The sequence below is a fragment of the Copadichromis virginalis genome, linkage group LG14 (genome assembly GCF_057382275.1).
Source record: "Copadichromis virginalis isolate Kocher_CV1m ecotype Utaka linkage group LG14, C_Virginalis_male_GT1.1, whole genome shotgun sequence".
NCBI lineage: Eukaryota > Metazoa > Chordata > Actinopteri > Cichliformes > Cichlidae > Copadichromis > Copadichromis virginalis.
Window position 1 is genome coordinate 29,603,946 of NC_140631.1, and position 19,625 is coordinate 29,623,570.

General features: G+C 40.5%; 2 protein-coding genes and 2 non-coding genes across 7 annotated transcripts; 1 reads left to right on the top strand and 3 right to left on the bottom strand.

The window, feature by feature from the left end:
* Positions 1-94: 94 nt before the first annotated feature.
* On the bottom strand, positions 95-5,613 carry thap12b (THAP domain containing 12b). Of its 2 annotated transcripts, none has more exons than XM_085430332.1 (5): positions 5,547-5,613; positions 4,034-4,154; positions 3,797-3,904; positions 3,649-3,685; positions 95-3,538 (listed from the first exon to the last, which is right to left on the bottom strand). In XM_085430332.1, the coding sequence occupies exons 1-5, from the start codon at positions 5,549-5,551 to the stop codon at positions 1,632-1,634; spliced, it is 2,178 nt and encodes a 725-aa protein (XP_085286458.1). In that variant the 5' UTR covers positions 5,552-5,613; the 3' UTR covers positions 95-1,631. The 2 variants fall into 2 exon arrangements, with proteins under 2 accessions (XP_085286458.1, XP_085286457.1); XM_085430331.1 differs by lacking the exon at positions 5,547-5,613 and adding an exon at positions 5,058-5,411.
* Positions 5,614-5,862: 249 nt separating this feature from the next.
* trnap-agg (transfer RNA proline (anticodon AGG)) lies at positions 5,863-5,934 on the top strand. The gene has a single exon. It is a non-coding gene; the product is annotated as a tRNA-Pro (tRNA).
* Positions 5,935-6,200: 266 nt separating this feature from the next.
* trnap-cgg (transfer RNA proline (anticodon CGG)) lies at positions 6,201-6,272 on the bottom strand. The gene has a single exon. It is a non-coding gene; the product is annotated as a tRNA-Pro (tRNA).
* A 132-nt stretch (positions 6,273-6,404) lies between these two features.
* Positions 6,405-18,143, bottom strand: dyrk1ab (dual-specificity tyrosine-(Y)-phosphorylation regulated kinase 1A, b). 3 transcript variants are annotated; one of them, XM_085430336.1, is made up of 12 exons: positions 17,307-18,143; positions 15,436-15,505; positions 13,778-13,974; positions 13,386-13,478; positions 12,731-12,919; positions 12,374-12,521; positions 11,981-12,267; positions 11,683-11,829; positions 11,265-11,405; positions 10,833-11,136; positions 10,431-10,555; positions 6,405-10,107 (listed from the first exon to the last, which is right to left on the bottom strand). In XM_085430336.1, the coding sequence occupies exons 2-12, from the start codon at positions 15,443-15,445 to the stop codon at positions 9,520-9,522; spliced, it is 2,229 nt and encodes a 742-aa protein (XP_085286462.1). In that variant the 5' UTR covers positions 15,446-15,505; positions 17,307-18,143; the 3' UTR covers positions 6,405-9,519. The 3 variants fall into 3 exon arrangements, with proteins under 3 accessions (XP_085286462.1, XP_085286464.1, XP_085286463.1); XM_085430338.1 differs by lacking the exon at positions 15,436-15,505 and having other exon boundaries at positions 17,307-17,400; XM_085430337.1 differs by lacking the exons at positions 15,436-15,505; positions 17,307-18,143 and adding an exon at positions 16,477-17,261.
* Between the last annotated feature and the right edge of the window lie 1,482 nt (positions 18,144-19,625).

The following is a 19,625-nucleotide window of genomic DNA, read 5'->3' on the forward strand; positions in this document are numbered from 1 at the left end:
ATCAAGTCAAATCCCACTGAATGCAGCGGCCATGATTAAAGTGGGGACGAGATGCAAAATCTGATGACGAAATATTCAAGAAAACAATAAAAAATATTTTGGTCACTGACTCCGGCTTTATTGGTCTTCTTTACAGAGTCTTATTCAAGCAAAACAAACTTTATATAAAATGCGTGGAAATAAAAATGAAACGATCTTTCCAAACAAACTAACCCATTTATGCCGACTCCTATCCCTGCATCAATCTGCACAGTGAAGCAAACATTTAACTGCATTACAATCAGAACAGTGATGCACGACCATTTAAATCACGTTAGCCTGTACAGGGATGAGCTTTCCACAGATTTGCACTTAGCTGTACAAAATAACTGACATTCTAATTCACTCTACAGTAGAAAACATTTCCTGAGCATTAATTCAGGGATGCTGCTGATATTGATGGCATTGCTCCCTCTCCTGCTCTTCCTGCGTCCTGCACTGTGAATCAACAGGGGCATCTGCCTCCATCATGTGGTTTGAATTAAAAGCACACAATACAAAAACAAAAAACCCCCCAAAAAATTAGGCCATTAGTTAATCTCAGCAGCGGCTTTGCACAAAACATAGAAAGCCCTTAAAAGTGGACCCATTTCCTGTCATATATGACTTAAACTAAATGTTAAAAAAAAGAAAGAAAAGAATGCTCATTTTGATATGACCAAACTTTCAAACAATGAAGCCAGCGACTAATCACTGTTAAGACTTCAGTCACACAGGCCTAGAGATCAGTAGGCAACCCCCTGGCAACCTCTGGTTACTAGTAGTTAGTGTGTATTTATTAAGCGGTTACTGGCCGTCAGCAGGTGAAAGCAGCTGCAAAGAGGGTGCTGAACAAAAAAAAACCCTCCTTGCTGTACTTTGCATGAAAGTTATTGACTTGTATGCAAACATTACAGCTTGACGGGTAGTTTGTGACCGACTGCAGGCAAGTTAGGATGCTCCACGCACACTACAGGAAACTGCAGCAATCTGCTAGCAGCTAAAGCAATCGCAAAAATGTCACTGACTGGTATCTAGACCTGTGTAAATAAGTCTCAATTTCACAGCAACCGATTGGGAAATAAACTTTTTTCCCTCTCAACTGGAAGCTCATAGATTTTTATCTTCTTTCAGAAAAGGGATGAACTACAGGGCTGCAGTTGATTGTTTTGAAATTATATAGAGCTAGCCTAGCAGAGATCAGTGAAAGAAACGGGGAATCGTAAATGAACCTGACAGATCCATTTTAAGATAGAAAAATATATAAACATTTACAGAAGAGTGTAGTCTAATAACTCAAGTTGACACAGAATTTGAATGTTTACAGATTATTTTCTGATTTACAATTTTCAAAAAGTCCACAAGGAATAATGAGTATTCATTTTGTTCCAGACAAATTTGTGAATCTGTTTACAACTCAAGATTAAGTGTGTGGTGCATTTAAATACACCATTTATTCATCTGACCAAATACAATAAGAGCTTAACTTCAGACATGAATGTCAAGCGCTAATTTACGTCTCCATTAAAATTTACTAGTACTTGTATCCACATGTTTTTACACCCCCGAAAATTATGCAATCAATCCAAACTGTTCTGTTCAGCTCACTGCATTCATTTCATCCCAGCCTCTTCCTCGGCTACTTCCTCAGACTCTGCATCAACTTCAGTGTCATCCTCTGGATACAGTCTGCAGTATTTGTCCACCATGACATCCAGGTCATGTTTGACATGAGTGTTAACATTAAGCATCGCAAGACTTTTGTTCCATTGGTGAGGAGGCATGCTGTCGAGGTAAGCCTGGAGTCTTCCACTTGCTGTGTCACTTTTGCTGTCCTCTAGCTTCAGCACAGGCAAGGTGGAAAGTACCTTAAGGAAGGAGTTCACATTGGGAAAGAATTTAACGTCTGGGAGCTGCAAGGTTTCATGAATGGTGGTGGGCAAGCGCACCTCTTTGCCTCTGTGCTTCCACTTGATTCTCCAGCAGTGGAGCTCTGCAGGTAACGTGTCAGGATTGGGGAGGTCATTCCGGTAAACATCTGCGTAGTTTTCCTCAGTGGTGTTGAACTTCATTTGGCCCATGACAGCCGGAACCAGCGACAGACACTTCAGGGCTTTGAGGTTAGTCTCAGAGAACATGTCCTCCACCTCCTGCATGATCCCGTGGATTACAGGCATTGTAACATACTCCTTAAAATATGGCTCAGCTTGAATTTCACCCACATCGGCAGCACGCTGTTTCCGTAGAAACAGCCTTGGAACTTTGACGGGAATCTCGATCATGGTAGCCACGCTCACAGCTTCCTCGTACCAAAATTCATGGTAGACATCAATGTTATCATTGACCTCATTAAGTGAATGCAGGACAGCTGTTAGACTGTTGGCAGCAAAAAACACATCAAGTGTTTCCCCTTGGAGATTCCTCCCAAAGGCTCTAGTGAAGGTAAGGACATTCTTCAGGATGACAATGGTGACAACGATCTCAAAGTCTGCAAGAGTTTCTGCTATTGAATATCCATCTGCCACCACAGAGGCAGCAAACTTTCCTTCTTCATTGTCTCGAATATTGTCCATGCACAGCAGCAACGGTGGCAACATATCCAGCAGCACATCAAAGACGTTGTGTTGTTCTGTCCAGCCTGGGATACAAGCTTGTTTTAGTGCAGCTCCTTTCTCTTCATTCTTCTGGTAGTGAGTGGAGATGGCTTTCTCGAGCTCATCCTGAGTTGACTGGGCCTGAAAGAAAGCACCAATCCTCCTCAGGGTTTCCATGACCACTTGGACATTGGGGAATGGAAGGCTGTTGGCCAGGTGAATGTTCAGTGCCATATGGGAGCAAGGCATGTGCAATGCCAAGGGATACTTCTCCATCAGTAATATTGCTACTGCTTTCATCTTGGTGGTGGAAATCCCAGTGGCTTTATGGGCCTGACCACGGCAGTCTTCCATGCTGAGCCCCCAGCGATCAGTCAGCTGGGCCTCCAGTCTCTCTACCAGTGCAGGCTCATCACCATCAAATGGCACAAAGTCCAAAAACTCCTCTCGGAGGACGTTCTGCTGATTTACAAAACGTAAAAACAGAGGAAGGTGCTTCTCATTGGCAAATTCCACAAGGTCGCCTGTCACTAGGGAGAAGAAGCGACTCTCTCTCACTTCCATTAGCATCTCCTCCCTCACTGTATTCTCACAAATGTCCAGGAGCTGACTTTGCTGGGTTACAGAAAGGTATTCAGAGTTCACGGCCGTTGCCTCAAAGCGCTTCTTCAAAGCTTCATCTCCAGCGTTCATGCGATAATCTAGGAGGGCCTGGAAGTTGTTGGGTTTAAGTTCTGTTTCTGATGCTTTAAGAGGCATTAACGGTATGCTTTGTTTTCCTAACATGACCACGGCCTCAAACAAAGATCTCAGGTATTCCCGAAATGCCTTCTCCTCCGTGGACAGCTGAGGTTCATCCTCATTGGTGGTTGTGCCATCTTCTGCGGCATCTTTTTTGGAAGCAATCTGGTCAATAGAAGATGCCACTGTGAAGAGAGATGACATAACAACAATCTTCTCAAGAAAACTGATTATAAAATTGGAACAAAAAACAAACAAACAAACAAAAGAACAAAGTCCTAATTTAATAGCTTACATCTCCTTTCTTTTATCTTCCGTATATCTTCTTCAGTCTGCAATTTAAAAAAAAAAAAAAAGTATAAAAGTTATTTACCAAAACTAAAAACAGTCATGTTATTAACCTTATTTAAAAAGACCCAAAAGCTATCAAATATCTTCCTTACAAGCTCTTTAATCCGCTTGCGATGTCTGGTGTGAGGATTTTTTAAATGGCTTGTTAGATCAAATATTGTTGGAATTGCCGTATCCTTCAGCACAGTCCGATAAGGGCTCTGGGGGAAAAAAAAAAAAAAAAACTAAACAAACAAAACTCACATAATTAAAATAAGCAACATTTAAAAGATGCACATTTTTGAGGAAATAAATGTAGAGAAGGCTCTGCCTGCTCACGAAATACTCACCGTTTTGCACACCATAGCTGGGTCAAAGTGCTTGGCACATAGTCTGTAGTGCTTATTCAACTGGTCTGATGTTTTTGCCTCTAGATCAGCCCTGCGACAGTTCTCTACCCAGATTCTGCATCTAGAAGTAATAAGAAAATTTATTTGACATGCTAAGATACAGAAATGGATTGAGACTGCCACTGTCCATATGAAGGCTGAGAAGAAAAAGAAAAACTACAGAAACAGCAATATATCCTACCACTTTCTTTTGCAATACATCAATAAAAGTGCAATAAAGTATTTCTATTTCCACTAAAAATCGGGTACTCCAAATGCATTACCCTAGCACTTTTACTAAATTCACAACTTAATAATTGAAGTAGCACTTCTCAAACTTATCATTATAGACAACTTATTAATTCAAATGACTCGTTATTAAAATGGAATAACAACAACATAAAGACAAGCACACCAAAATGCAGAGTTACTTTTTGTCTCTGGTTTGACACTGTGGCCACATTATGTTAAAAAAAATCACAATAAAACTGAAAATGGGAGTTAAGAAATGATTTGCTTTTGCTACATTTTGAATGTTGGGCTAGAAAAGGAGATGCAGACCTTAGCAGAAACCACATTATACAAACATTCGAACAGTCAGGGCCTAGTCTACACGTCTTAGATTACATACCAGAAAGTTAGCTCTAAACTCAGTCTGCCATAGAGTCATTCATTCATTCATATATATATATATATATATATATATATATATATATATATATATATATATATATATATATAGATATATATATATATATATATATACACGATGTAGTTCAGATAAAAGCTAGTGATTAAACACGGCCTAATAACTGGAAAATGAACGACAAAATATTTATCGCGCCTTGTTTGTGGTCTTTACGGATTGGTTAGTGGTGTTATAATTCCTCACTCATTTCAGTACAACTTTAGGATACTACACATGGTCTTCTGGACTCTGCTGAATGCTAAAGCTCGTAGCGTACTGTCATATTTGCTGGCTTACCTCTCCGGGTCCCGTGGAAACCGAAAAAATGCCAAATCAGATTGCGTGCTTTTCCGCGTACAGTTCGGGGCCGCGCAAAAATTCGGCATGCTTCAGGTTCGGTGGTTAGCTTAGCTAACTTGGCTGCCTATTGTCATCCGCGGACTTCAGTGGTTTTCTTGTAGAAAGCTGAGTGGACGGTGGGTACGGCTAAAGATAAGAGATGACTAACATGATCTCAGACAATGTCTGGCAAAGAAAACACTTAAAGGACACACAATACACCAACACACATTTACAACGGTTAAATTTGGGATATATCGCTTTTAACAAAGGGATGTCCCGCCCCCGGAACCTCTGATTGGACATACCTAAGCTGCCCGTGATAACTACTGGACGCCACAGATAACCCGTCAACCAATTAAAAAGCAAAAAACAGTTTTTGTTTTTTTCTTCTTCTTCTTCCTGAAATGTAGCGACAGCCGCGCTTTCAGGGGGCACTGCACCTACCTCATTAGCTAACGTATCCGTTAGCCGCTAGGGCAGGACGACCTGCAGTGTTTCAACTAACCGGAAGCATGTGATTTAAATAGGTAGCTAACAAAGGCAAGAAATAATACAACGCGAAGAAATATGCACTACTAAGTGCATATTTCTTCGCGTTGTGTTTTCATCATTCCCCAATACTGAATCCTTCAGGTCAGTGTTAGCTATTTAGATAGTAAGGGTGTTTTCTGTGGTTAGCAACATTACGTATACTCCAGAAATAGGCGTTCGCAGGTGGCTGAGGCAGTAATAACTCGCACGGGTGAGTGGTCCTTTATGTGGCTCGTTGGTCTAGGGGTATGATTCTCGCTTAGGGTGCGAGAGGTCCCGGGTTCAAATCCCGGACGAGCCCGCCTTTTTTTTGACTTTCGGTTTATTAATATTAGTCATAAAAGCATGACACATGAGAGCCAAAAAAAATAAACACACGAAAGGACACGATTAATGTCGACAAACGCTTTACCGGTGTAAAAAGACTTTTAAATCCGAAGTTATCTCCAAGCATGAAAAGTAGGTGTCTGCACGTGAGACGGCAAGTATAATGTGTTTTACCATTTATCATGAATGGTTCTTTATGTTTTTTTTAAATCCTATACATACTCCCGAGTAAAACATTGAGGGCTCGTCCGGGATTTGAACCCGGGACCTCTCGCACCCGAAGCGAGAATCATACCCCTAGACCAACGAGCCAACGCGGTCACCTATTTCCTGTATCCTTTTCTAAATGTAGCATTTTCACTCCGTTTTCTAGGACTACATACTATTATACATCTGAGTATTTCACATAGATGGGTCAATGGACAATAAAGAGACACAGAGCAATTCAATTAACTTCTTTTTATATATCATACATAAGACTGTCTTAATATAATACAAAGGGCATTGTCATAAACACAGCAAAGTCTTGACTAGATCTTACAATCTGTGGATACATGGACTTATCCTTTCCCCCATGCTGTTCAATTCTATAGTGCATGTTGCATGTACAAAAAAAGTGAAAAAATGTGAACTCAAAAATGAAAAGGATAAATCCAAATTAAATAAGAGGATTTCAACTTCTGTCGGGTGTTCAGATATGTCAACAAGTATAGGTGTTTGTGTGTAACCCACAAACTGAACAGGCTTATGAACAATGGAACCTTTTTTTTTTTTCCTCCAACCATGTGCTTCTCATATAACCAAAAAGTAAGGTTTGTGATGTACATGCACTTACAATATACCCTGTGAAAATTATTAAGGTTTGAAGATCTAGCTTTCCCTGTTTGATTCAAACCCTACCTCATAGTGTTGTCCTGATGTAGTCAAGTACCTTTGCCAAAAGGCAAGGTTTTGCCACTAAGAAAACAGGAGTTCCTGCCCACTGAATGGTCACCAAATTGACAAACATAATCAACATACCAGCAGGAGCAAGGTAGTGAGTTCTATACTTCCTTTATTAAAAAAATATAAGTATATACATAAATTCTATTTCAACTATTAAAAAGGGGCTGCATTTCATGACAACTGCTCTAAATAAGAGGTCAATCAGCATGATCTGAAATAGGCGCACACTTACGAGTCACTGCAGTCAAATTCTTTTTTCTTTCAGTCTTTATTTTTGGAATGTTTAGTACCAGTATGAGTGCCAGCAATAAAAACCACCGGCTAATTCTAAATTTCTCAAATTCTGCGGGGTATGAAAAATGATTGCAAATTTGCAAGTATAACCTTGACATCCAGATAAAACTCCAATCTCAATATAGGTAGCTTTACATTTGTGTTTATGGAAAATGCCAAGCATGAATTCATATGGTGGTTTTCCTTTAAGATGACAACAGCATGACCTGTGTCCTGCCCTTAATTTGAAAGGTGGCTGTGGGCAGGGTTTCTTTTCTTTTTTATATCTAATTTCAAAGCTGGTAAGATGAGCAACAGAAGAAAGAAAGCACTTCAAAATCCCTGATATAAAAAAATAAAAATAATAATAATAATAAATCTGGTAATTGACTGTAATGTTTTGAGAACATGCATTTATGCCAAGGCAAAGCATGTTATTGTGGGCTGACAGACACCCTTTCCCTTTGAATAGGACAACAATCGTGGGGATCTGCCCTACCAAATCAGAACAATACCATTCAACACAAACTGGTTTGCCACAGTCTTGCTTCACGGCAGAAACTAGCCAAGTTGACCAAATGATGTATGAAAGGCAGCAACACCCTTTGAAATAGTATGATGGGGGCAAAAGAAAAACGACGACACAGAAATAGAACGCATTAGTCTCCTTTGTTTTGTGTTTTTTTTTTTTTTGTGTTTTGTGTTTTTTTTTTTTAAGTTGTTTTTTTTTTTTAAACCATCAGCCTCTATCTTGCTACTCCGGAGCCTGCAGAGTAACTACCAAATTCTCTAACATACCAAAGTTTTAAAAGACTCCCAAAATAATCTACCAATTAATATGGAAACAGTTTTGGTAAAACGTTGCAAACAAATCTGGCCAGAATACACAATAGCCAACGGTCTCGACAACGGTGTCCAGTTTTGCTAAAGTAATATATTGCAGCTGTTTGTATTGACGTTAAAATAAGATCTTGATAAACTTTGCGTCAAAGTGGTGAACTGCTACATTATTGGTTACAGACACCTATATGCTATAAAACAACTGCTTTGGTATAAAAACATATCCAAAGGGAAAATAAATTCTTGTAAAATTCACAGCATAATTTGAGGAGAAAAAAAGGCAGTCACTTAACTCGTTTTTTTCTTCAGTTTCCATGTTTTGGATGGAGAGACTTGTGCAGGTGGTTCTGATGAGGAACTACATGCAGAAGGGGGGGGGGGAAATAAAACATAAAAGGGTAGACTCTGGAATAGTTCTTTCCACTGCAAAATCCTTAACCAGTAAATTTCAAGGAATTAATGTTTAGGAGGTTGTTGTGTACAATAAGACCCTGTTATGTGGGGCCCTGCTGAAGACGAAATCTTTGTCGAGAAAGGCCTCAAATTACCATTCGTGTTTACCTTTTCTAAGTTGTTTTAATTTCTTTAAAGAATTAAGGGCTGTCTAGAGAGAAAAATAGAGAAAAGCCATCTTAATTCAAATGATAATGTCCAGCTCCATCCCATTCCAAGTCCATGAGTCATAAGGCCAAAGGGTTATCTAGAACCAGCCACTGACTGTCTTCCTTTCACTGGGCTGGATCCTTTCGTTTCCCACGCCCATCGCTGCTCTCGCCTGTGCCAGGCCCGGTTGCAGCTTGCAGGACTACGGGGCCTCTAGGCCTGAGGGGTGGTGCTTCCCTCTTCTTGGACCCCGGCTGGTGCCAGTATCCACCTGCGGGGTCTCCTCTCCACCCGGCCAGCACACGCATAGGGACTCCACTGCTATGTGCTCCCCTTTGACAGAGTTACACAATACCGACCAACAACAAGAAATATCACCGCAAACACTTCCCCTCATTGTCAAGCTACAGGATTTACAAGCAGCTTTTTACGTGAAACTTCACAAAACAAAAAAAGGGCAAAAATAATTAAGAACCAGTGAAACAGTAATGTCAGGCAGTCCATGGTTTGAACCGAAGGAGGACGCCAAGCATTTCATCACCAACAGCTACCTGCAAAACAGCTTCAAACTTTGCTCTGAAATGCTCCTTAGAAGATTTTGCCACATAATACCATATGGTGATTACTTGGTGGTTACATGAAACTGGTGAAATGGTAAAATGGATGTCTCAATCTCACTATGGTTATTCCGCAGTATTATTTTGTGCCTAATGATTGCAAAAGAAAAACTGGTGAAAATTACATATATACTTTTTAACAAAGGTTTATCTCTGTAGTAGCGGTTCAGTGATATCTCCCTTCTGACGTGAGCAGCTTTTGTTCTCAACACACCTTGTAGTAAAAAACACCACCTTAAAAATGACGCACAGGGGGAACACACAGCAAAATGTCAGTGCAGTCACGAGCTGGCCATAGAACTCTGCTGCACACACACTCCAGTCATTGGAGACTCTTCCCGGTCCATGCCCTGCCTCATGCCCAGGTGGCCTTCCGCTAGGTAGTGGGCAGGCCCTGTGTTCGTTCCCATGGAGAATGCAGGGTGCGCTGCCATGCCAGTCTCCTGCCGTGGGTTCGAGAAGGCACCTAGCCCCATGCTCAGCCCACCATTCTGACCAAAGTCAAGGGCTCCAGCGGGCAAATGGCGGAGCTGGTAGGCCTGGTTGCCATGGTTCCCAGTGGAAGAGGACGATGTAGAGGAAGAGGAGGCAGAGGAAGACAGGGAGGTCATGGACAGATGGCCATGAACCACCTCCATGGAGTCCTGTGTTGAGGAGCTGTGTGTCGGGGAAGTGTAGTGGCGTGGGCGTGGACGTGTAGCCATCATCTGCCCATGGTGGTGATGAGTATGTGAGTGGGGATGCAGGGCCTTAGGGTGCTGAGGTGGGACATGGAAGGTGGTCTCCTGGACTGGGTGGGTCTCTCCAGTGACTGATTCGGGTCCGACGCCACCTCCCCACACCAGCGGTGGTGGGTAAGGCTGTCTTGCCTGTCAAATAAGAAGAGTCAGTAGTGGAATACAGCTAAAACCTTTCTTTGAGAACATAAACTAAACAAAATTAAAATTCACAATTCAGGAACTGTGACCATTTCTGACGAGTAATACTGATAATAAAATAACATGTCATACATGAAAAATAAATTCAAGAATATTTTTGATGAGTGAAGGAAGTCTTGTATGACACTAACAGGAAGTCATTTGTATGAACTTTAAAAAAAAAAAAAAAAAAAAAAAGCTATTAAGTTTTGGTTTAATCAACCAGCATTCCAAGAACTTAGTACAACTTTTTAATTTTCAGCTACCTTACTGACCTGTGGGCAGAGGCTGTCACCATCCATGGCAGGCATTGCCGTGCCGAAATGTCCTCCACTATGCAAGTGGTGATGGGTAGGGTCTGATCTGGCTCTACCACTGGTACTTGTCCCAGATGATCCTCCTGAGTTTTAAACAAAACAAAAGCCTCAGCAATTCAAATATGTCAAATTCTGTCCCACACAGCTGTATGGGTTTCATACCATGTTGTTTTTCTTGGTCATTTTACTTGTGGTAAGAGTTAAGAAACAGTTTACAAAAACCGCATTTTACCAAACAAAGTCAGCAAATTTTTTGGTTACTTAACCATGTTACCTAATGCAAGAACATACAGATGTACACATGTTACTACTTAAAAAGAATTAACACTGCACCCAGAATCTGTAGCTGGTGGCTGTTACCTGAGCTAGAGGAGGTGCTGGAGGTGGTTCCTGAAGACTGGGACTGCTCTAATGCGGGGCTTGTAGACACACTACTGCTTGTATTGGTCCCCTCATCCGCAGTCTTCTTGAAGAAGCTGTGCTGCAGGGCATAGTAGGGCTGGATGCGGCTCTTAGGGTCATAGTCCAACATCCGGAGGATCAGGTCCTTAAACTTCAAGTAGTCAGCAACAGCATGGCCAGACTCCCCCGCCCGCCGGCCACCTGGACCCCCTGTCTCCACACCCAAGATGGAGTGGAGCTTCCGTGAAGCTGGAGGCTTATACTATTTAAATCAGAGGACCGTCACATTAAAGGCAACTCGTGTATCACCAAAATCTACAGTAATTATTCCAGAACATTCAACAAAACAAATTGTGGCAAGAGTGCATCTGCACAAAGAAAAGAGCTCACCCTTTTGCCATCTTTGGTCTTCTTAACACTCCATGTACCATCCGAAAGCTTCTCAAAGAACTTCCTGGCTTTTGGGGCTAGGTCCATTATGTGATTAGGCGGGATACCAAGAACCTCAACTATTTTGTTCATCTGGTCCACCTGGACAAAGTGTTAATAATAAAGTTACTTCCTGTCATGCTGACAGAAAGGAATATTTGACAAAACCTTTGACATTTATACTTGCAACTTAAAGCAGACTGAAGACTTCTTATTAATACATTAAGTTAAATGTCAATCTAAAGATGACTATTCTTAAACATTTATCTGACATTTTAAAGAAAAATGTAAACATGAGGTGAAAGCTATTGCTATTTGTTATTATTAGTGGTACAGCATAGAACAAACCTAAGTAGTGTTTCACTTTTTTTTTTTTTACCTCGTTAGCTCCGCTGAACAGAGGTTCCCCAGTGTGCATCTCTACCAAGATGCAACCCAAGGACCACATGTCAATGGCCAGGTCATAGGGCATTCCCAGCAGCACCTCTGGGGAACGGTAGAAGCGACTCTGGATATACTGGTATATCTACAAAAAGGGTAAAAGAACAGGGATAATGAGACCTTTTATCTAATATAACACCAAGTGTTCAGGGGCAAAAAGTTTATGGCACACTTCCCAGAGATATTTTTTTTATATATGTTGATTTGAACGTTGCTAAAGAAAATGGTAAAAGTACCCTTTGGCCCAGTTGGCATGAGCTGCCAAAGTCCACTATTTTGATGGCACTCCTCTTGGGGTTACAAAGGAGGATGTTCTCAGGCTTCAGGTCACAGTGGATGATGCTGAGCTCAGGTGTGGCCAGGAAGAGTAGCGCCGTGCATAGCTGCTGGGCAAACTTCCGGGTGAGATTGAGTGAGACGCCACGGAAGTTGGTATTTCGGAGCAAGTCGTATAGATTGTAGGACAGCATCTCAAACACGAGGCAGAGGTGGTTCCGAAACATGAAGTGACGCTTTAGGTGAACTGCAGCAAACCAAATTGTACCCATATGAATCAAATACAGAAAAAGCCATTTTAACTTCTTTGATATGATTTTTATGATCAGATGCAAATTTCAAGAGTTGATTACCAATGTAGTACTTCATCTCGGTATCATGTTTGTTCATGAGCTCTAGGAGCCGCACTTCAATCTGGGCTTGATTGAGGAAAGCTTTCTTGTTCTTGATGATCTTAATGGCAACCCATTCCTGCTCTGCTCGGTCATATGCTTTCACAACCTAAAGATGCCAAAAACAACAAATAGTATCGTTTCTGAAAATTACTTGCCGACTGTTAACCACAGCTAAAAAACCTACAGCTGTTGCTTCACAAACCTTCTGGTGATACAGATGAAAAGTAAACCATAATTTTCTCATAAAAACCTGCATTTTCTCCATGCCATGATTCAAATCATGTGTATATGGTGCACAATGTATAAATTAAGCACCTGTCCAAATGATCCTTTTCCTATCAAGGAATCAATCTCATAGCGGTCCATCCACTTCTCCCCATTCTTGACGATGTAGTCATAGTTGTCATCGTCAAAGCCGTCATTAAAGACCTTTCTCTCTTTTTTGTGACTGGAGTCTTCACCCTGACCCTGTTGGTGCCGTCGCTTCTTTTTTGCATAATACACCTATAAGTTTAAAAAACAGTTCACATAAGTTTCACTGACTATTACAACGTAAAAACAATGCCAAACACTTAAGTTTTTTTTTTTAAGGTGCAACAATTCATCGCTTTAATAATAATAATAATGGATTGGATTTATATAGCGCTTTTCAAGGCACCCAAAGCGCTTTACAATGCCACTAATAACAAATTATTATTATTTAATAACAAAATAACAATAAATAAAACAAAAAAGGCTGTCAGATCAAGGTGACACCTTCCTATATCTTGTTTTGTCTGACCATCAATCCAAATTCTTGATATATTAACACAATATCACACATGACAAAAGAAACAGCAAATATAAAAGTATATACAATTCTACTTGTAAAACTAACTGAAACATGTAGTAGAACAATAAGAATAACAGCTTATTAATTTCAAATTTAATTATTGCAGCTCTAGATACATGTAATGAAAACAAAACTAACCTCATTGATGTGTTTGTATGTTTTGATAAGGTCAATGGAGAGCTTCCTCAGGGGAGCTGAAGTTGGGTCACGAAAGCACTGGGGCATGTGCCTCTGAAGCATCACAAAAGGGAAATAACAGTATTTTAAGGGGGGGGGGGGGGGGGGGGGGGGGGGAACTATACACAGCAGCTCTGGATGATACAGCTTAGTGTTAAAGGGCTATCATTAAATGCACTATAATTGATTTTGCACAATATGACATGAACAGAGTGAAGAAAACATTTGACAAGCAGCTACTCTGCCTGGTGACAGCAACAAAAGGTGAACCGGATTTTAATAAACCACAAAAAGTATTGCCGGGTTAAGATGAAAGGAAATCCAGGAGGTGGAGAAGGGTAGGGTTAGTGTACCTGATTGGCAGTGAGCTGTGGTGTCTGGTCGCTGTACGGTAAGACCGTAACAGATTGGTCAGTGCTTGGCTGGTGGCGGTCACTGTACTGCTGGTGCGTATGGGGCATTGGAGCAGCCATCTGAAGACCAGCAGTGTGTAAAGAAAAAGAGGGCGCAAGCCGGACGGACGAAGGTTTGCATGCTGAAGTCTCTCCTCCTGGAAGAAATTAACACTCTTTTGAGTTGCAAAATTAACTGATTCAACATTATAGGTAAGAAAAGAACAAAAAAATGTAATAATCTTGACTTGAAACTATTGTATTTCCTCCTCCACACAAGAGATGTGTGGCCAAAAAGACAATGAAAAATATATTTTCTACTTACTGTACAGACAAAATACAAATGGCCTTTTTGTTTTGCTACTTAAACAGGCAATGCTTCCCTTAACACAAAAAAGAACCTAAATTTAGCTTTGGGAAAATAAAATACTTATGCAAATTATGCATTTCTAGTGTTTATATGTATAGTGAAATAAGATCGTTCTTTAAAAAGAAAGAAAAAAAAAGAAAAAAAAGAGGCAAAAATGATGTTGAGAATAGCAAGAATGAATACATATTTAAGAGAAACGTCAGGTTAATACAAAGTGTCTTTTGTTAAACATTTAAAGCAAAAAAAAAAAAAAAAAAAAAAACAGCATTAGAGGATTACCACAAAATAAAATACAATAGTAACATATTAACCTTTGTGAAGAAAAAGGAGCAAAACAGCAGGTTTAACAGTGAAAAGGGGTGAAAATAAAGCATCTCCACACTGTACAGTGAATCATCCTTCATTTTAAGCCAGAAGGAATCAAAAAATTATTAAATAGCATGTTCAGCTATCAGCATCTCTCACCAGACAACACAATTCACCAGTGCTACACAGTAACCACTATTCAGAATCCCAGCAACAGCACCTAATTAGCATAGCCTATCACCACAGAGATACAGCGTGATTTGGCAAGCCCATCAATGCACAGACCAATCACAACGCAGTATGCAAATAGCCTACTTTTGTTGCCAGGGCAGAGCTGCTCCCATTTTCCAATGAGAAAACAAGAAATAAACAAGAAATAAAATTGAACTTTGGCACACTTAGACGTTGCTTTCAACACAAGAGCCTGACAGCAAAATAGCTGCACAGCCCAAAACCTGCACTCCATCTGAGAGCGTTACAAAGCTGACCCAGCTTTCGAAAAGCAAGGAGAGAAAAAAAAAAAAAGCACATCCACTGACAGAAATAAGAGGAACTGTAAGAAGATGGAGCACAGTCAAACACTATTTGAAAAGTAACACTTATTTTTCACTTTTATATACACACACTTTACAACATTTTAAATTTAAAGCACTTCCATTTGTCATAACTACTTTGTTTTACTGCTTGTTCAGTTCAGACAAAAAAAAAACTAAGCAAATTTTAATTACTTTGAGCTCTGCAATGAAATAATTGCAATGAATTAAATGGTAAATTCTGTACTGACAATTCTTAATTATTCATCCTTACTTGACTTTTTTACCCCCCTTAAGAGAGTCCTACAAATTTTTGAGTCTGAATTTAAAACAACAAAACTGAAAGAGAAGCTCCTAGAAGAGCACTACTTCCTCACCAAAGGGTTAAGGCTTAATATATGGCAGCTAACCTGGATGCATCTTCTCCTGTAAAATTTCATATCATCCTGGGAGGAGAGTCCAGCAGCAAACCACAACCCACTACAAAGAATAAAAACAGAATATCATCATTGTGCATCTTTGGTGGGACTTAACTTCATAGTGGTTAAACTTTTCATAAGAAGGGACAGAGAACTGCTAGACAGCAGAAGACACCCCAAAACTTTAAGAAGCTCACTTGGGGTAAATGTGTTAATGGAGGGAGTTTACAAACAGACCTCAAATTTGAAAATTTCAAGCTACTTGTGCATTTACTGTAAAGATAGTTAAGACCCAGGAAATTACATATTTGAAATACTTAATACATATAGTTCTTGTGAAACTTCTAAATAGTTCTATTACAGACATTAACTAAAACAGGATTTGCATTGTTGTGGATCTAGAAGAGCACTTGACCTCCTCTCAGAATGTTCATACCGATTTTAAAAATATAATCTAAATGGGGTGAAATTAAATACACAATACTTTAACTTAAAATAGCCATCTGCTACTGAGAACCTAACTGGCCTTACTGCCATTACTGTTTTGAGGAAGAACTGAAAAAGTTTGGTTTGACAGAAATTCACAAACAATGGCAGGCACTATACTAACAAAACTAAGAGGTAAAATTGTCATTTAATAAAAAAACGACAAACCACACAGGGGAAAATATCAGCTCTATTTTAACACAAAGCCATTTTGCAAGCGCACTTGTGGCTCTTTAGTCTCCCCTAAATGTCTGATTCTTGTTAATTTTCAGTACTGACATATGAACAGTTCCTTTCCTGGCTCTAGTCATTACGGCATCAACGGGCCTATTTAGGTGTGTAAATATAACGACAGCTAGCTTGCTATTACTAGCCGTATCATATCATAAGTGATGGCTAAAGACCTCTATAACAAGTCTGCGTGTCATCTTCTCACGCCCAACCGATTAGATCCATTCCAAAGCTGAATCAAACGAAACCAACCCAAAACAATTAAAAGCCTAACGCTCGTGTATAAAGACCGTCGCCGGGTAGCTCTGTACTTACAGATGATGGGGTAGCGCTCGTCATGGTTGGAATTTAGGAAGCATATTCAGTGTTAATTTGCGGCCAGTCTTGCTACATATCGTTCGTGTATGTGACTCCCAATTCCACGCATAAATGACAAACGTATTCAGGCTCACGTTACCGTTAGCAGTCTAACTAGCTAACGCCGTCGTCGTTAACGTTACCCTGAAAACTGCAGGACAAGCAAGCATATCTCTCACCAATCCAGTGTTAACGTTAGCTAGTGACGCTGTGTGTGCAGCCAGCGGGTTGTGGGGCCCATTCAGCTGGTTCGTCAACAAGTCAGCGTTAACCATTAGCCGAGTTAGCCGATTTAGCTACGAGGCGTTAGCCTGGTTAGCTTCCGCACTCCATTGCTGTAAAAATAAAAACTACACCTCTGCAAGTAATATAGTTAGACAGTAATCCACAACGGAAATATGAGCCAGCAGAGCAACATTTTCTTCAATCCTACAATGACAGTCTAATATCGCAGGGCTAGCTTTAACGTTAACACTGTGCCAGCATGACTCTTCGTCTAAACCCACACAATCCGCTGCACCCCTCTCTCTCTAGGTTAGTCCAAAAACCAGTTCGGATGCTGTTTCTGTCTGACATTAATAATCAGTTGACCTACTGACTGAAAGCAAACGTTATAGGTGGCTCCAGCGGAGTCGGCGCCGCCACAAAACGTTAGCTAGCCGCCATACCATAAGCTACCTTTCTCAACTTCACGATCGCGTCCATCATTGTTAACCATTGACGTTACACACAACATATACATCCACGAAAGCGTTAACCTGGACGCTTTCGCAAAGGCTTTTGCTCACCTCTGATGGCACGATCTTCATTTAAAGTCCAATAACCTGTATGATGAGGAAACTTATCCAGCTTGAGATTCTCCCCTCCCTGCACGGTTAGCGAGTAATGTTAACGTTAAATCCAATTCCCCCGTCCTCTGACCGGCTAAAATAATTCGCCAGTCAGGTTCATTGCGCTGTTCATGTCCCAAGCACTGTGGAAAAACATCGCCTGTCGAAGAAACTCTTGACTAACGTTACTATCAGCTGATGACAAGCGACATGCTAACGATAACTAGCACGCATAACTCACCAGCTAACCTTAGCGAGCTGGCTAGCTAGTTGACAAAATGAACGCAGCTAACATTGGCTAGCTGTAGCTTCTGTGGCTAGCGTCAAGCTAACGAATCTAGCCACCGCTAAATAAATGTTCTGCCAAATTCAGATTTTTACGCCGTCTTCGCAAATTTGGCGCCGGCCACTTCGACAAACACGAGAACACGGTTAAATCCGGAGTATTTTAAACGTGAAACGGAATCCGTGTCCTCTGGTAATTTTGGTTAGGAATTTTGTGTCAATTTTCACAAAATGGCGCGCGGTCCAAACCTGCGCAGTGAACCGGCCCGGTGGACCAGAGACACGGACAACTGAGTTAGTGCGGCGCCGCCTAATTATTTCAACTGTGTTAAAACGTCGGTCTCTTGATCTTCTTAATCCGATCCACTAGACGCATTTCGATATCCAAAAACGTCAGACATATATCCACTGACAGCATTATTCCGGCGGGAAGGGAGAACATTTGAAAAGACTGAGCTGGGGAAAAAAACCCTCCTGACAAAATGGCGATGCTCTAGCTTGTTGCCATGGCAACTGTCAATCAAAAAAAAAAAAGGTACCCGGATGTACCAATGACGAATAAGATCTAACTTGCCCGCGTTACAGGACACACATAACTCCGGTGGTGTCCCTGTCTGTCTTTTTCCACCGCGTTTGGCCTGTTGCTATCAACCAGAAGAGATTCAATATTTAGCTGTATCTTTAGACGGTTATTTTCACCGTCTAAAGATACAGCTTGTACAGCAATATAACCACAAAGAGATTCTAGCTCAGCCAACAAATGGTCATAACAATAACAAAAGGTTAATAACGTGTAAACGTTTTATTTCTTTAATATCTATCTTTGTTAAAAAAAAAAAATAGTCATTATTAGACACAGTAATGATGAAATGATGAAACTGTTTAATAAAGCATACACTGTAAAAAGTTTTGGGGAGTTGCTGGAATTCCTCACTTCACAAAATTGGTAAGTTAGTAGGTAGAATCTTTAAAAAAAATTTCACTGAACATCTTTATTAATTATTAATTAAATCTATTTGCTAAGCAAAATAATTAGCCTCCTTCCTGATTTTTTCTGTTTCTCTTCTTTGCATGCATTCACATCTTTCAGATAAACAAAATAATTTTAAGATTGTTTTAATTCGTTGGGCATTTTTCAAGCATGAGCGACTTTTTTAAGGGCATGCAAATCTCAATCAAATTTAGTCTTGAACTTTCACTAGGTCACTCTAAAAACCTAATTTTGTTATTTTTTATATTTCAAATTGTCCAGCTGCATAACCCAAGTGCCCTTGATCTTCATGGCGCAACCTGATTTCTGGACATTTTCCTCATGGATTTTCTGCAAGAGAGCAGAATTCATGGTTCTATCAATTAGGGCAAGTCGTCCAAGGCCTGAAGCAGCAAAACAGCCACAGCCCATCACAATACCACCACCATGTTTAACTCTTCATATGAGTTTCTTTTTTACAAAAGCCTCTGCTAGTTTTATACCAGATGAAATAGAAATCAAACCTTCCAAAGAGGTCCGCTTTTGTCTTTTCAGTAAACCAAATATATTTTCCCAGAGGTCTTGGGGATCATTGGGATGTTTTTTGTTGCTTTGTTGTTTATTGTTGAATCATGAACTCTGACCTTAACTGAAGCAAGTGAGGCCTGAAGTTTGTTAGATGAGTTTTTCTGTGATTTCTTGGATGAATCGTTGATGTGCTCTTAGAGTAATTTTGGTAGGCCAGCCACTCGAGGAAATGTTCATCACTGTTTCACGTTTTCTACATGCTACATCTACAAACTCCCATGTGCCCTCAAGTATCCTTGGGAGGATAAAGAGCTGGTCCAGTGTTCCGTGACCAGGACGAAAACCGCATTGTTCCTTCTGTATCTGAGGTTCGACTAGCGGATGAACTCCCCTTTCCAGCACCCTGGCATAGACTTTCCCAGGGAGGCTGAGGAGTGTGATCCCCCTGTAGTTGGAACACACCCTACGGTCCCCCCTTCTTAAAGATGGGGACC

What these genes read in the sequence shown, in the direction of transcription:
- thap12b (XM_085430331.1), bottom strand. Translation starts at nt 5,146, where the DNA reads ATGCCGAATTTTTGCGCGGCCCCGAACTGTACGCGGAAAAGCACGCAA. An exon ending in TTTCCACGGGACCCGGAGAG is followed by an intron (nt 4,155 to 5,057) that starts GTAAGCCAGCAA and finishes TATTACTTCTAG; the next exon opens with ATGCAGAATCTGGGTAGAGA. An exon ending in GAAGATAAAAGAAAGGAGAT is followed by an intron (nt 3,539 to 3,648) that starts GTAAGCTATTAA and finishes CTCTCTTCACAG; the next exon opens with TGGCATCTTCTATTGACCAG.
- dyrk1ab (XM_085430336.1), bottom strand. An exon ending in CATACAAACACATCAATGAG is followed by an intron (nt 12,920 to 13,385) that starts GTTAGTTTTGTT and finishes TTAAACTTATAG; the next exon opens with GTGTATTATGCAAAAAAGAA. An exon ending in AGACCAAAGATGGCAAAAGG is followed by an intron (nt 11,137 to 11,264) that starts GTGAGCTCTTTT and finishes TGATTTAAATAG; the next exon opens with TATAAGCCTCCAGCTTCACG.